General features: G+C 41.0%; 1 protein-coding gene across 4 annotated transcripts in view; it reads right to left on the bottom strand.

The window, feature by feature from the left end:
* The window catches only part of AP3B2 (adaptor related protein complex 3 subunit beta 2), a 136,176-nt gene that overhangs the window by 64,007 nt on the left and 56,021 nt on the right, over window positions 1-16,148 (bottom strand). For 2 of the 4 annotated variants that reach the window (XR_013215677.1, XM_077263991.1), the window contains exons 12-18: window positions 14,031-14,093; window positions 11,530-11,662; window positions 8,601-8,710; window positions 7,144-7,320; window positions 5,615-5,801; window positions 2,562-2,680; window positions 108-219 (exon numbers count right to left, since the gene is read on the bottom strand). Coding sequence is in view for 3 of the 4 variants with exons in the window: in XM_077263991.1 (XP_077120106.1) it covers window positions 108-219; window positions 2,562-2,680; window positions 5,615-5,801; window positions 7,144-7,320; window positions 8,601-8,710; window positions 11,530-11,662; window positions 14,031-14,093 (901 nt within the window). In the remaining variant the exon portion in view is untranslated. Of the gene's footprint in view, window positions 1-107; window positions 220-2,549; window positions 2,681-5,614; window positions 5,802-7,143; window positions 7,321-8,600; window positions 8,711-11,529; window positions 11,663-14,030; window positions 14,094-16,148 lie in introns of all 4 variants that reach the window. The other 2 variants (XM_077263990.1, XM_077263993.1) reach the window with 1 other exon arrangement.

Genomic DNA, 16,148 nt, shown 5'->3' with positions numbered 1-16,148 from the left:
CAGTAAGTGACACATCACTGGAGTCAGGGTATCTGCCCTTATGTCATGCTGCTTTCACATGGAGTAGCACACACCTGCTGACAGATTCCCATTAACTAGTCTCTTACCACTGTCTGCAGACTCAGTTGGTCCTGATTCCCCATCTGAATCAGAATAGAATGGTTTCTCCTCCCTCTCTTTCCTCTTCTCTCTGCTTGGGCATTTAGTCCATTCAGGTACCTAGAAGAGTGAATTGAATGACTATATGCAAGGAAAGGTACGGTACAAACTGCATTCCAAAGTAGACAAAATTCTGATTTATTGGGATTCACTTGAGGTTTAAAATATAACAGAAAGGAATAACGCTAAAAAGGAAAATAAATTAAATGAAAAAAATATATAAATACTAGTTCAGCAAAAAGTGTTTCCACTGAATTATAACATGCCATGCCCCAATTTCTAGATGTATATGCATGGTCGGGATGTAGTATTTCAATTCTCCAAGAAGTGACTAGTGACGACCAGGCATCTCTAATAAACAAAAAGCAGAGGCCTGACAAATCAGCATTTGGAAAATGTGTCTTCCATGATGTGTAAGGCAGAGACTCGTGTCACAGGTAGGGGGCGCTGTGTGTTCTCCCCAGGTTGAGCATGGAGACGGATGAAGTCCATAGGTGTGCATGTCAGTCATGGATTTCCGGTCTGGGTTTTCCATGTGGCTTCCAGCCACAGGTTTGTCTGTTAAAAACCCTGAAGTAAGGGCTATGGGTGCGTCAGGTGTTAGGTGCAACGTCAGTGTCAGTCTGGTGTGTGCTGTTGTGCAGAGCAGAGGCCTGCAGAGCGCTGGCTGTGTGTGTGAAGCAGCACAGGCCAGCGGAGCCAGCAGCTATGGCAGCTGAATAGCTTGGCACCCGCAGCGTACATAGCGATGCAAGTCATTCATGGTAGCTGGTCTCGGGTGTGGACAGTCCTGTGCCCGGAGTTGAACCAGAGGTGGATGTCCTGTGCCCGAAAAAGTCGGATGTGGACAGTCCTGTGCCCGGAGGTGTACCGGAGGTGGATGTCCTGTGCCCGAAAGAGGACTGGCAAGCGTAACGATTGCAGACAGGTGGATATGGTGCCCGGCTGGTATCCAGAGGATATACTGGTCTGTGTACGGCTGTGTGAGTAACGAGTCTGTGACACAGCGATGCAGGACACTCACGGGAACTAGTCAGAGGAGGACTGGCGTGTGTACTGTCGGCAACATGTGAAGCTGTGTTTGGAGACTGTAATATGGCTTACAGTCGCCCCACGGATTCTGGACAAGGAGAGGACTGGCTTGTTTAGGGACTGCAATCTAAAAGCCATATGATGTGTAGCGCTACGAAATGGGTACTGAGACGAGATGAACTGTGTGTATTGAACTTTGATGACGTGTACTATAAAATGCTATGCACCTTTATGTGTGAAGTAACACATTAAAGAGACTTTTGTGTGTGAACTTTGTGGGTCACTGCCTCTTCACTGCGTACGGTGCTGCTGCAGCATTACAGCTGTTTGAGGTGACTTCTAGATTCACTTCACTAGAGAGTATCGGGCTGGTAGTGTTACAATGATAAGCATGCTACTAATGTTCGGCATTGCTGTAGCAATTAGCCACAGGGTACAACAAGGTAGAGAAAAATCTATTATAAAAAGAGAAAAGAATAATGCTAGGCTGTAAGTACAATTCAACAGATAAGATATTGAAAAACAATTTTTGCAATATGCAATTTGAATTAAGCTGGGAAAATGCCATAAGCAGAAAGGACGGGTGTAATTTAAGGCTGCGTACACACGCTGCGCAACTGCATGCAACCAAAATCTTGGCCCATCAGCAGAGACGAATAGGTGCAAAAGTCTGCAGGTAGCGCCTGAGTGTGAATGCAAACTCTTGCACTTATTGGTAGCCGCGGGTGGCTAGGACTGTTGGTCATATGTAGCAGCCGCACCGTGGGATCCCAGCCCATGGCTAAAATCAGCAATAAGGGCACACAGCATTTAACAGCAGGCTGACATCCATGCATTCTAGGTATGATCTCACATTGAAGTAAGTCAGTTACTAAGGAAAAAAGAGGTAAATTCATTGGTAGAATCTTGACGTTGCCCTGAATCATATCGGGGACACGTTTATCACGTTTGTGAATTCAGCCTTAGGTAGTGAGGGGAGAATATAGGTCACTGCACACAGCAAGAATAGTCTAAGTGGAGAAAAAGCCACACTAAATCACACACAAGTGACACCTCTTTCCACTCCCCCAGCAGGCTGATGTGACACTCCGTGGGCTCAGTATCTTCCTCTTCCTGAATATAAGGGAAGATAGTTCATTTATAATATGTTACATTATCAAATCTAAAATGACCCTTTACTACAGACTGCATTGATGGATGAAGACTGAAAGGATAGCCTGAAAGTATAGCCCAGAGCAGCAAACAGCGAGCAGCTAGAAAGGGACAGATATCTATGCGGGATAAAAAGCAGGAGTGCACTGCAGGGGGGATAGCGGTGGGCTTTGCCTACATCCCTATATACTCAGGTTAGCACGCACAGCTTCCTTCACCTCCACGTTGCGCACAGATGGATCGGGAGCCTCATCTGGCCAGTCTGGTAGCTCCTGATACCCAACAGCTTTGGCATTCAACAAGTGAGAAAGCGAGCCCAACTGAAAGTGATCCCGATCTGTGTGCAGGAGAGAAATGGATTATTCCTTTTATAATGACGAGCCCTCTGACGAACTATTACACATTCAATATCCTTATTATTTATAAAAATCACCTTTCTCAAGAGCGGCACAGTGATGAGCAGTTTCTAGGACATGTTACAATTTTTTCAAACTGTTTTTTAAGGGGTATACTGGCAAATGAAATGTATCCTCTGTGGATAGAATAGAGGATAAGTTACTGATCGCTATGAGTCCTACACAGATCTCGACTCTGAATACATGGAGGTGCACATGCTCAACCTCCAGTACATATGTTGTCTATGGGACTACCAGAGAAAGCCAAGCACAGCAGTGCCCTTGGCAATAAATGCAATGGAACTAGTGATGAGCGAGTATACTCGTTGCTCGGGTTTTCCTGCGCACGCTCGGGTGGTCACCGAGTATTTGTGACTGCTCGGAGCTTTAGCTTTTGTTGACGCAGCTGCATGATTTGCAGCTAATAGACAGCTTGAATACATGTGGGGATTACCTAGCAACCAGGCAACCCCCACATGTACTCAGGCTGGCTAGTAGCTGTAAATCATGCAGCTGTGTCAACATAAACTAAATCTCCGAGCAGTCACAAATACTCGGAGACTACCCGAGCGTGCTCAGGAAAACTCGAGCAACGAGTATACTCGCTCATCACTAAATGGAACCATTGTTCCATTCAGAGCCCCATTCTCAATATCGAAGGAGGTCCCAGAAGTCGGACCACCAGTGATCAGCAAGATATCCCCTACAAAGTAAGAAAACAACTTATAAATATGGTGCAAAACTTTAAACTCACAAGTATTATAGCAAATGTAATTATTACTCCCTTGGGTTACACAAAACACTAATGGAGAGATAAAAGTAAAAAAATACAAAAATGCAAATCTGCCCCCCCCCCCCCCGAAACATATCTTACGATTCATAACTTTAAAATAGAGTGCAGATACCAGTGAAGTGAGGCAGCGAGCTAATGTTTATTACATCCATTAGGACTGCTGCTTCTTCCCCACATTGCTAGAGAGGGAAGCAGTAATGAGGACACTCAAATTTGATGATGCGTCTAAAATTATTCCTATACTCACAAATGTTGTTAAATTACACAAAAACAAAGCAATGGAAACTTCTCTACAGATACTAACTTCCCTTCTACTTCTTGATAGTAAAAATAAAGTACTGAAACATTTGAATCAACAGATCATGTAGATAAAGGGAATTTCTTATGTATTTAATTGTAGTTTAATTTAGTTTTAATTTTAGTAATTAAATTTGTTCTTTCAATGTTAATTTTCTATTGTACCTTTTTTTAAATTTCTAAACCCCTTCCTAAGGCAGCGTTACGGGAGGCAGAGAAGTAGGGAGTACATGCTTTCTGAAAGCTGCCATAAATGAGAATCAATCTACAGAAATAGGTCATTGGCCATGTTCACATGCAGCATTTTTGCAACATTATTTTCTGCAGCCAAAACCTGCTTTATTGGCAGTAAAAATGCTAAGTTCAAAATGCAGATTTTGCTATGTTTTTGCAGCCTTTTTTGCTGTGTTTTTGGTGCAGATTATATGTGTGATTTGTGTACAGTACTAACTGAAAAAATGCACTGGAGTGTAAGTTGGTATGCATGCAAAATAGAAGCATGTTCACACTGGCCATTACACAGACAAAACCCAAGACAGAAACAAAATGAACAGATATCCTGCTGTAAGTAAATAAGTAAAAGCAATAGCGTATATAACTAACATTGGGTACTTAATGAGCGTAAAAGCCATCCCACCAGCGTCAAGGTGAACTACAATCGGAAAGGTCCTAGCCTATAGTATTAAAACCTTACCAAGCTTCCCATTTGCTGGGTATCCATTCGGGACCCGGTCCTACTCTGCGCTTATTCACACTGACGTCACTTTGACACATGGTTTTAATACTAGAGGTTAGGACCATCCTGATTTGGGTACACCTTGACGTTGGTGTGATGGCTTTTACACTTTTAAAAAAATACAAAATGGTGTTTACAAAGTACCCTAGGTTATTTATATGTCCTATTGCTTTTACTTATTTACTTACAGCAGGGTATGTGTTCATTTTGTTTCTGTCTTGGGTTTATACAGTACATGTTTAATAAAGTTAGTGTTAATCACCAAAATTGTGTGAAAAATGAGCGAAAACACCACTGCCAAAATGCTGAAAATATTGATTTAAAAAACGCTGCAATGCTCAAATTCAGTTAGGAAAAAAAAACGTAAATGCATAACATTTCTGAACTCTCATAACTTTTGCAGGCACTATAAAAGATAGCTTCCTTTGAGCAGAAAAAAACGCAGCTAAAATTTTGTGTGTAAGTATAGCCATAGAATACAACAGTCTCCAGAACACCTCTTCCCTAGGAACCAGGGGAAAAGCATGCATAGTTTTATCTATATGTAAAGTGTTACTATCCTGGCTTTCTAGGTCTCAAGTCGTACAACCGATCGTTCATTGATTCCCCCACCTTCTATTTAGAACTATATGACTCTTCTCATTTTGTCTCAGTCTACACGGCAAAACTGACAAGTGAGCTATTAAACATAAATCACATTATCCTGATGTGTACGCTACAATGTTAAAAAATAAAGTATGTTTATAATAAAGGCTTGATTTCAATAATAAGTTATTTCTTGACGATACATTCTATTTAGAAAAACTGATTGTGTGTCCATCTTAAATTGCACGTCCACTTTTTACTGTACGTTGAACAGATTCACAATAAAAAAAAATCTGAATTTATTTATTATGTAATCAACTCTGTAGAATTATTTTTAGCAGCAAAGGATTGTTGGTCTACTGCTGGAACTCATTATGGTACTCTAGTGGAAGGGGTGTGACCCTACACAAATTATAATTCTTGTTCTTATATTTACATCTAATAAGTTAAAAGTGGAAATAATACCTTTAAATGGAGACTCCAAAATAGGTGCAGGTTTTTGAGCCAGAAAGAGCTTCTTGGCATGCTTGCTAAGTGCTCCGCTTTTCTCAGTGGGTACAATCAACTGGCGAATGAATCTTGTTCTGTCTCTGATGTCATAGTTTTGGTCATACTTGGCCAGATTCAGAACATACTGAGTGAGAAGCTTCGTCTAAGAATACATATGATGGGGATAATACTTTAATAAGGACAAACACCAACATGATAATAAGCTACTAGTTTCAAACACACAGGCCCCGATTCACTGATGCTTTTATGCCAGAAATTGGCCTAAAATGCTTTGAAAACTTACAACTTTTTTGGCCAAGCTGAAGTTGAAAATTTTCACGCCAGTTTGCAGCAGCTACATCAAAATGGACAGAACTGGAGAGGAGCCAAGGCAGGATGAGAAGAGGCTACGCCCGTCTGCCAGATTCTGAAAAAGTATTGTTGCTTCTCACACCAGAAATGCTACTCTAGTCCCCAACCAGAGTAACTAACAATGTTTGTGAGGCACATGCCACAGAGAAAATGCACCAAATTCATTAAGTGGCATGTGCCAGCAAGCCCTTCATTAGGACTGGCGTGTGCAATGCCAATCTTAATGAGTCAGCCCCATAGACTGGACACATGGAGAAAATGTCTGTTTATACCCAATAAAGTCTCATAAGCAGTGCTTCTCAAACTGGCTTCTGGGACAAAAAAGTGGAGGGATTGAGACACAGCAATTCAGAATACTTCCATAGCAAATCTAGAAAAACAAATTGGTGAAAGCTAATGTTGCATCCCAGACTCTAAGAAAAATACAATCTTATCTGAAAACACAAAAAAGAGGGAGATTTCCATGTCTAAACTGTTTCTCAAGGGTGATAGGATCCATCATCCACACACTGGTAAGGGCATACCCATCATTCTTCTTCACATGAGACATCTTTTGTGATATATGTTATTTCCCCACTCAAGTCTACAATTCGTTGTGAAAGCCCCTCGTTACCCCGTCTTTAATTTTCCATAGAATGGGACTTGGACTTTTGCAGTTGAAATTCCAAGTTTTGGAACAAGTCCTTCCAAACGGAAAGAGATCTACCATGACAACTCAAAAAGAGGGAGACACTTTGGATACATGACTTAGGCTAAGTTCACATTTGCGTTCGGGGTCTTTGCGGAGGGCTGCGTACATCCTCTGTTAAGCCCCGCCTACTTCCGCATGCGTCCTGTGTACCTATCTTTAACATTGGGTACGCAGGACATGCAGATGTATGCGGATGCGTTGCTTTGACACGCCCGCCGACCGCACGGGAACGCAACTGTGCTATTAAATATGAAAATAAACATCACAAATCCAAGGATCAACCTCAGATGCCACTGCAAACACACAGAATTAAAAAAACAAAAAGCATATGTACATAATGAGAGAATGGACATTTTCGGTTACACTGCATGTAGATACTCATAATGGCACACGTCTTTACTCAGATGTTTTACCCCCCCAGGACAATATGACATCCACATACCTGCTTTGAATTAGTCAGATACAGCTTTGCAGCCAGGTTTATGGTCTGTAGTTTAACAATGTCTTCTTCATTAGTGAATGACTTGGCCATCTTCCTCAACACATCAGGAGCTATTTTAGGCACATGTTCACAGTACTCACCAATCAGCCACAATATGCTAGCTCTAGCCATGGGCACCTGAAAATATATGAGAAATTAGGTCCTACTTGTTAGGGCTGTGTTCACATGCACAGGCCTCAAATTAAAACATTTCTTTTTGGAAGGTAACAGCTCTTTTTCCTACAAGAAGCACGGCCAACTGCAATGACTGTGTGGTTTTGAGAGTGAAAGAGCCGATTATCTGCACAATTAAAGGGCTTCTCCACTACCTGGACAACCCCTCTTTAAAGCACCACTCCAGGGTTTTATTTAGCGCTCGAGTGGCGCTGTAAATGAAAGCCACCTGCCCACATTCTTATACTCGAATTCTGGTGCTTTTATCTTGTACCTACGCCTGTCCGGTCCCACGGCGCCATCTTGTGTCCATAACGCTTGACTGTCCAGAAGTCAGGCGTTACGTCACAAGAGCTTAATGCAAGTCTATGAGAGCCCTAACAAGGGCAGAACAAGGCTCTCAGACTTGTATTGAAAAGTGACCTCCGGCGCGCGCGTTCCATGAAACACTGGAGCAGCCGGCAGGTCACTTTTCACTGGAGACTGACGCTGGAAAAAGTTGAAGGTGGTTGCAGGTGAGTACGAGACAGAGGGTAGAGGAATTACATTTAAAGCACCACTCCAGCGGTGCAATAAAAAAAAACACTGGAGTGGTGTTTTAAATAAGGTAGCTCTCCTTGTAAAATAAAATAAAAGACCTTCACCTCCAACACTCCCGCTGTCCGAGCGACGCAGGGTCTGTCGGGGTTTGAGTGATATTGTTATGCCATCAGAGCCCTGGAGCCAATCAGTGGTCGCTATTGGGCTCATTGCCCTTAAGCTAAAGTCAGGCAAAAGGAAGTAGTGATAGGGCAGCAACCCAATTACCAGAGGACTTATCTGTCATAACAATGTCACGTGAACCCAGGGAGACTTGGCGCCGATATCACTGTAACGACACCAGATTGGGAGGTGAGTATCTGATATTTTACAAGGGGAAGTACTTTATTTATATAGCAGTTGTCCAGCTAAGGAACAATCCCTTTAAGTGATTGTGCAGCGAAAACCCACAGTGGTACAGGGATGCTGTGGTTTTCAGCCATATTGTGACCGCCATGTATATGGGTTTTGTATACACAAAATAATTAAGATGGTAATAGTTAGGCTATTATGTACATGTACGTTGTCAACATATCAGCATCAAGATTTACAGAATATGCCTGAGAATAAATGGCATGCAAATATAGCACTACACAAAGCTAAAATTGCATTATGTGCATGTATTATATTACACGTACTGTACCATCCCTGTAAGATATGGATACCTGAATATTGTCGGTTAACTTGGCCATGTGCTTTATTATTTCACTGTGCTGTGCTGGCTGCATTTGGAGTAATTTCTTGATGACCACCACAGATTCTGCAACAACCAGCTCTGTAAGAAATGGAAGCAAAGCTAATCATCTTGCATATAATGTATTAAAATCAAGGTACTATTTATCACTGTTAGCAGAAATGTGAAAAATAAAAATCTCCTGATTTTACATAAATTATATATTCATGATTTGTTTCTATATTATTTTACTTAATAAACAAGAGTTTTTAACTATTGGCAATACAGGTAGTTTCAATGTCACAATTTGTATGTGTGTATCCTTTTCAAGATCATTTCAAGACCAAGAAATTTTCATGTTTTTGTACATGTGTTTATTTTATTTTTTGCATTTTTTGTGTGATAAATGGTACCTAATTTTGGCAGTTTTATGTTCATATTTTTGGATGATATTGGGTGAAAATGTACAGAAAAATTAAAATAAGCTTTTATTTTTCACATACTTTTTTAGTAGCACAAAATGTCACTAAAATAAGTTTTTCATTGCATTCACCCTTATGTTCCAATCACTTTATATTTATTGGATATAGCTTTTTTTTTTTTTTTTTGGGGGGGGGGGGAGTATTGATCTAGCAGTGTCTTATTTCTTATTTAATTCACAAATTGAATAATAAAAAACCCTTGGGGAGGGGGGGGGGGCATTTCAATATTACATCAATTAAATGAATCCCTGTTACAGATCAAATTCAGTTTCCCAAATGCACTGTTGAGCTGATCTAAGTCTGCTAAGTCCCAACAGTTCCTACTGCTTCCTGGCATCTGGTGATCGCTATGGGAAGACTTGGAGAAAGCTTCCTGAACTCCCTACATGGCACCCATTCTGCTCTGCACACAGCAATACGGAAGGCAGAAATGGCAATAAACCTTTTCTGCCTTCTGTGTGGAAAAGTCTCAGACAGCTGGATCCCAGCTTCGGCAGATGAACAAAGGTGTTTCAGCTGATGTTAAGACATCTTTGCAGAGTTGTGTACAGACTGCCCCAATGTTTTAAAATGTTTTTTGGTAAAGTATACCTCCAATGAAAAATACTAAGTTCATAGTGGTAATCATCATATACTATAAAAGGAAAGGAAATCCGTCAGCTCGCCACAGCTTGTACATGGCCACTTCTCTTGGTAGAATTTGCCTATGAATTCACAAACGCCAGCACAATGTTCCACTTAAAAACTGGATTTTTATTTCTTCACCAACACATTAAAACAGTAAATAGTAGGAAAAAAAAACATTTTTGGGACTGACGCAATACTGACCATGCGGTCCTTATTCATAGTCCATCAATGAAGACTATAAGTAAGGACTATTTGGTCCGAAACACGTCAGTCCCAAGAATGTTTGATTCTTCATACTGACTATGGCACTGTTTTTAATGTTCTACAACTAAGGGCAGCTATGCTAAAAACGCATCAGAATCGGCTTCATTTTTAACTATAGATAGCCCCTTATCCCCTAAACCTTTTTTTCCCTTTGGCTCTTGCACACTATTTATCAGCAGTATGGATTGTCGTACTCACCTATGGGAGCAGTGACAATGGCACGGTGAGGCTTTTCATATTATTTTTCTTGCTTAGACTTTACATTGTTTTTATGATTTGGTGAAGAAATAAAGATCGCGTTTTTATATGGAGCACTCTGATGGCGTATGCTAATCCTCATAACCAATAACTTTGTGGAGCCTTTCTCTTCAAAGCTCAGCTATTTGTGCCGCAGACACATCCTTCCATTTCTTATAATTGTCTGCTCTGTTTCAGGTACAGTGAAGCTGCAACCCGGTCATGCTCACTGTTTCTACAAGTTTGCCAATGCATATCACATTGCTATGTGCTCCTTCCTCTCTAACCTTTGCTTAAATCAATTCTAAAGCCATGTGCTTGATTAAAGGGATTTTCCCATTAACAAAGTTAATTTGAATCAACATTTTAATCGATAGATCTTTTAATAATAATACGTTCCACAACTGGATGTGTATTAAAAAAATGTTCCTGTGCTGAGATAATCTTATACATGTGTCCCTGCTGTGTACTGTGTAATGGCTGTGTCTGACTGTGCAGGTACATGGTCTGATCATACCACATCTCCTGGGCGGGGGAGGACGCAAGAAAGGATACAGACAAGACAGCATGGGATCGCAAATGAGTCTTTCTTTGATGTAAAATATTGCTTAAAAACAAAATGTTTTGCCTCACAAAAAGAATCATTTGTGATCCCATGCTGTCCTGTCTGTATACTCTTTTGCCAACTCTGCTGTCCATGAAATGTGGTATGATCAGACCTTGTCCCTGTACGAAGACCACAAAGAACAAAAAGACAGCGCCACAATGGATGGTAAAAAAAATAGGAGCTTACATTTATTCTGCCTCCTGTAGCGAAGTTTCGGTCAACAGACCTTTATCAAGGACTGTTGACCGAAACGTCGCTACAGGAGGCAGAATAAATGTAAGCTCCTATTTTTTCACCATCCATTGTGGCGCTGTCTTTTTGTTCTTTGTGGTCTTGGTACTGGCCGGGATGGGCTCCCTGGTTTTGGACATGCGCACTTGTGTCCGCTGAGACCTTCAATTTATATGTAAAAGGGTGCGGTTTTGACTCTTTTGTTTTGACTCTCATGTCCCTGTACGGTCAGACACAGACATTACACAGTACACAGCAGGGACATATTTATAAGATTATCTCAGCACAGGAAAAAAATTTTTAAACAAATCCAATTGTGGAAATTATTATTATTCCAAGATCTATGAATTAAAATGTACTTTGTTTGTGGGAAAATCCCTTTAACTAACATGTTACCTTCTGCAGAATCCACTTATAATTTTCTGTTCAAGTAGAAAATTATTTACAGATCTTATTAACATAATTTGTCTTACCATCCCGGTTTGATAGCAGTTGGACAAGCCCATTGAGACAGGTATCGCGTACTTTTCCTATGTTGGTAGCACATCGGCCAATGGCCTGTATTGAAGCTGCCACAAAATCTTTATCCATGCTGCGAATGTAAGTCTGAAAGGATTAAGATACGGTAAATACATTGGACTAATAATTATCAGTACTATTGTTAGGTTTTGTCTACTTTGACAAACATGAACATTATTAAATACTACTTTCACTTGCACAAAGTATGGTTCTTTCATTTTTATAAATTAGAAAGTATTATGCCCTTAAAAATTTGAAAATGAAATTAGTGAAGTAGGTATAACATGGCCAAATTAAAGCACAGTTGTCAAAATCTGTAAATGTATATAGAGTATATCACAAAAGTGAGTCCACCCCTCACATTTTTGTAAATATTTTATTATATCTTTTCATGGGACAACACTGCAGATATGACACTTTGATACAATGTAGTCAGTGTACGGCTTGTATAACAGTGTAAATTAGGTGTGCTCTCTAAATAACTCAACACACAGCTATTAATACATATTGATACCACAGTAGGATAGACTGTGTTCAAAGAAGTGTCACAACAGTATATAAAAATGGCTAAAAGACATAAATAAACATGAACATTAAATACGGTGCCTCAGAACAAACCAACAAATACAAATGAGGTCAGCTAGAGCAGGACACGTTATAGTTTGAACAGGAATATGACTAAATGAATAATGGACATATCAAGGTATTAGAGGATGCACATAATTTGGTGCAATCTTTTGGATGCAATGGCAGGACTTAACCAGGAACCTAAGCCATGGATCTATTAGATCCCAATGCACTCCATGATTCACACTATTGCTGTAAGCACAGAACATAAAACTGGCAAAATACCCCATGCCCAGTACATATTACCTGATCCGTGTCTCTCCCAAAGTGCCTAGCCAAATGGCGTGCTGAACCTTCCAGCCCCGACGCGCGTTTCACGTGTGCTTCTTCCTTCCACCCCCAGGAAGAAGCACACGCGAAACACACGTCGGGCTGGAAGGTTCAGCACGCCATTTGGTTTGTTCTGAGGCACCGCATTTAATGTTCATGTTTATTTATGTCTTTTAACCATTTATAATAAAGATATTCAGCTTTTTATATACTGTTGTGACACTTCTTTGAACACAGTGTATCCTACTGCGGTATCAATATGTTTTAGTGTTATATGAAATGCTGACCATTCCTTGTGGGAATATGGGCTTGGGTATTATGCTTACACAGCTATTAATGTCTAAACTGCTGGCAACAAAATTGAGTACACACGTAAGTGAAAATGGACAAATTGTGCCCAAACTGTCAACATTTGTGTGGTCACTATTATTTTAAACACTGCCGTAACTCTCTTGGGCATGGAGTTCACTAGAGCTTCACAGGTTACCACTGGAATCCTCTTCCTCTCCTTCATGACTACATTACGGAGCTGGTGGATGTTATAGACTTTACGCTCCAAAATCTTCCTTTGAGAATGCCCCACAGATAGGGTTTAGGTCTGGAGACATGCTTGGCCAGCCCAGCACCTTTACCATCGGTTTCTTTAGCAATGTAGTGGTTGTCTTGGAGGCCTGCTTGGGGTCGTTTTTATGTTGGAATACTGCGACAGAGTGAGGCTAGAAGATTGTGGCATCTAGTTACACGTACATCTGCTCTGGTTAGTACGGTTTCACCTTCCTATTAGCAGTACTGATTTTCCTTGCTCTGTTCTTACAAGAGTTAAATAGTTATGTGTGTTTCCCAGTCTCTATTCCCATTTGGTTTTCCTCACCACTCCTTCCCTATTTCCTACTCGATTGTTTGAGAGTGTTTTTGCATGATTGCGGTTTTCTTTTATCCCTGTGTGTTTCTCCTCTGTGTCTTTAGAGTAGTGCAGGACTAGCCTTCCTGCTGTCCTACTCACTAAGCAGGGTGGGTGGTACATAGAGTAAACCAGGGATAGGAATGTGATTGCCGCACGGAATGAAAAAAAGTCTAGGGACGCTAAGGAGCTCAGGTTGGTGCAGGGAAAGTATCAGGGTGTCCCCTTGTATCCATCCCTAGTGGCAGAACATTACTCCCTCCTGTTTCACCGTGCACCATCATGCTTTGAGTAGAAGCGTGACACTGCCAATCCGAACTTTGAACTACAGTTCGTCCGCACCAGAACATCCACGGGTCCGCTCATCCCTACTGACTACTTTACAATGTGCATTGTGTCATACCTTCAGTGTTGTTCCACGGAAAAATATAATAAAATATTTATAAAAATGTGAGGGTGTACTCACTTTTATGACATACTGTATAATGCTCCATAATTCTCAGGAAGTTATCATATGTTAGGGTTTTATGTAATAACAACTGTGACTGAAAGACTGTGGTATAAATCCAATTGGTAATCTAGATGCTCTACTAGTTGACATAAACTAATTTCCAACATGTTTTTAGACTAAACTCATGTAATTACTGCCACACTTACTTGGAATTCCCGCAGAATTATAGAAATGTTGGTCTCATTGGCCAGATTTGTCAGGACTTCCAGCTACATAATATAAAAAATAAGGGAGACATATATTTTTTAATTAAAATGTTGAGGGTACACTATATTTTTTATTTAAAGAAGCACTCCCAGCAAAAATGTTATGCCCTAAACCTTTCTAAATACCTATCATCAACCTACAAGCAATACTAAGGAGTACTACAATCCAGGCGCAGTTTTCTTAAAACTAGTTTTACTGAATAATGTTAAAATAATGATGCCAATGATCATAGATAAAATATGGTCAATATTTGAGAACTCAAAATGTAAAGGGTGAACTAGCACACATATAAAGACATGATTGTACATAGGAATTTCAGTCAGGTAATAAAATAAAAACAGTTTCATCAAAAATAATAACCTGGTTCATTGAACCGAATTAGAATTGAAGTGTCCTAGTGACATTATTCAAAATATAATACTATGGAGTACAGTAAGAAACATGATGTGGCCATTTAGACAAGAAGCTGAATCATGACTGTGCATGACAGCATCACTAAGCAGTTAAATCCACAGTATGAATAGACTGTATAAAGAAAGGGCATACCCATGAGGAAGTGCCAGTGCTAGACCCAATGACTGTCCCTAACGCGAGTTTCGCATAAGCTTTTTCAAGGGGCACTATGTGTGTGTGTAAGGTCATTAAATATAATGTAGATGCATTAAAACACTCACCGGTCGCCATCTTCCCTGGTTTCTAGTGCCACTCAGGTCATTTTCTGACTCATGTGACTAAAATTACAACCAGCCAGATCACACCAGGATTTATGTGTGAACCAGAAGTCGCTTTTAGGGCTCACTCAAACTGCCAAGAGAATTGGATGCTATACTGTAAATCATACATTCTCTAAATGGGATATAGTGGGGACCGCACAAATCTGTATTAGGACCGACTCTTTTTAATCTTTTTATTACCGTATATACTCGAGTATAAGCCGACCCGAGTATAAGCCGAGACCCCTAATTTTGCCACAAAAAACTGGGAAAACGTAATGACTCGAGTAGAATAAGCCTAGGGTGGAAAATGCAGCAGCTACTGGTAAATGTCAAAAATAAAAATAGGTACCAATAAAAGTAAAATTAATTGAGACATCAGTAGGTTAACTGTTTTTGAAATTCCATATTGAATCAGGAGCCCCATATAATGCTCCATACAGTTCATGATGGGCCCCATAAGATGCTCCATATTAAAATATGCCCCATATAATGCTGCACAAATGTTGATTATGGCCCCATAAGATGCTCCATAGAGACATTTGCCCCATACAGTACTGCACAAATGCTGATTATGGCCCCATAAGATGCTCCATAGAGACACTTGCCCCATATAATGCTGCACAAATGTTGATTATGGCCCCATAAGATGCTCCATAGAGATATTTGCCCCATAGGCTGTTGCTGCGATAAAAAATAAATAAATCACATACTCACCTCTGGTCGCTCAGGCCCCCGGCACTTTCTATATTCACCTGTCCCACGTTCCACCGCTGAGCGCCGCTGTGTCTTCCGCGTCCTCTGCACTGACTCTTCAGGCAGAGGGCGGCGCGCACACTAATCGCGTCATCGCGCCCTCTGACCTGAGCATCACTGCAGAGGACGCGGAAGACGGAGCGACGCCGATGGTGGAACGTGGGACAGGTGAATATGCCCCTGTTATACTCACCTGCTCCTGGCGTGGTCCTTGCAGGTCCCTGGTTCTCCGGACACCGGCGGCAGCTTCTTCCTGTATTGAGCGGTGACATGGTACCGCTCATTACAGTAATGAATATGTGGCTCCACCCCTATGGGAGAGGAGTCGGGTCCATATTCATTACTGTAATGAGCGGTACCATGTGACCGCTCAATACAGGAAGAAGCTGTCAGGAACTGGAGACCCAGGGACATGCAGGGACTGCGCCAGGAGCAGGTGAGTATTATTAGACAGCTGCCGCTCCCCCTTCCCTGCCGACCACTGGGAATGACTCGAGTATAAGCCGAGAGGGGCAATTTCAGCCTAAAAAAAGGGCTGAAATTGTCGGCTTATACTCGAGTATATACGGTAATGACCTTGTGGATGGG

This window comes from Ranitomeya variabilis, chromosome 5 (assembly GCF_051348905.1).
Source record: "Ranitomeya variabilis isolate aRanVar5 chromosome 5, aRanVar5.hap1, whole genome shotgun sequence".
Classification (NCBI taxonomy): Eukaryota; Metazoa; Chordata; class Amphibia; order Anura; family Dendrobatidae; genus Ranitomeya; species Ranitomeya variabilis.
Note: the sequence above shows the minus strand (reverse complement) of the source record. Positions and strands in the feature narration are given on the sequence as shown.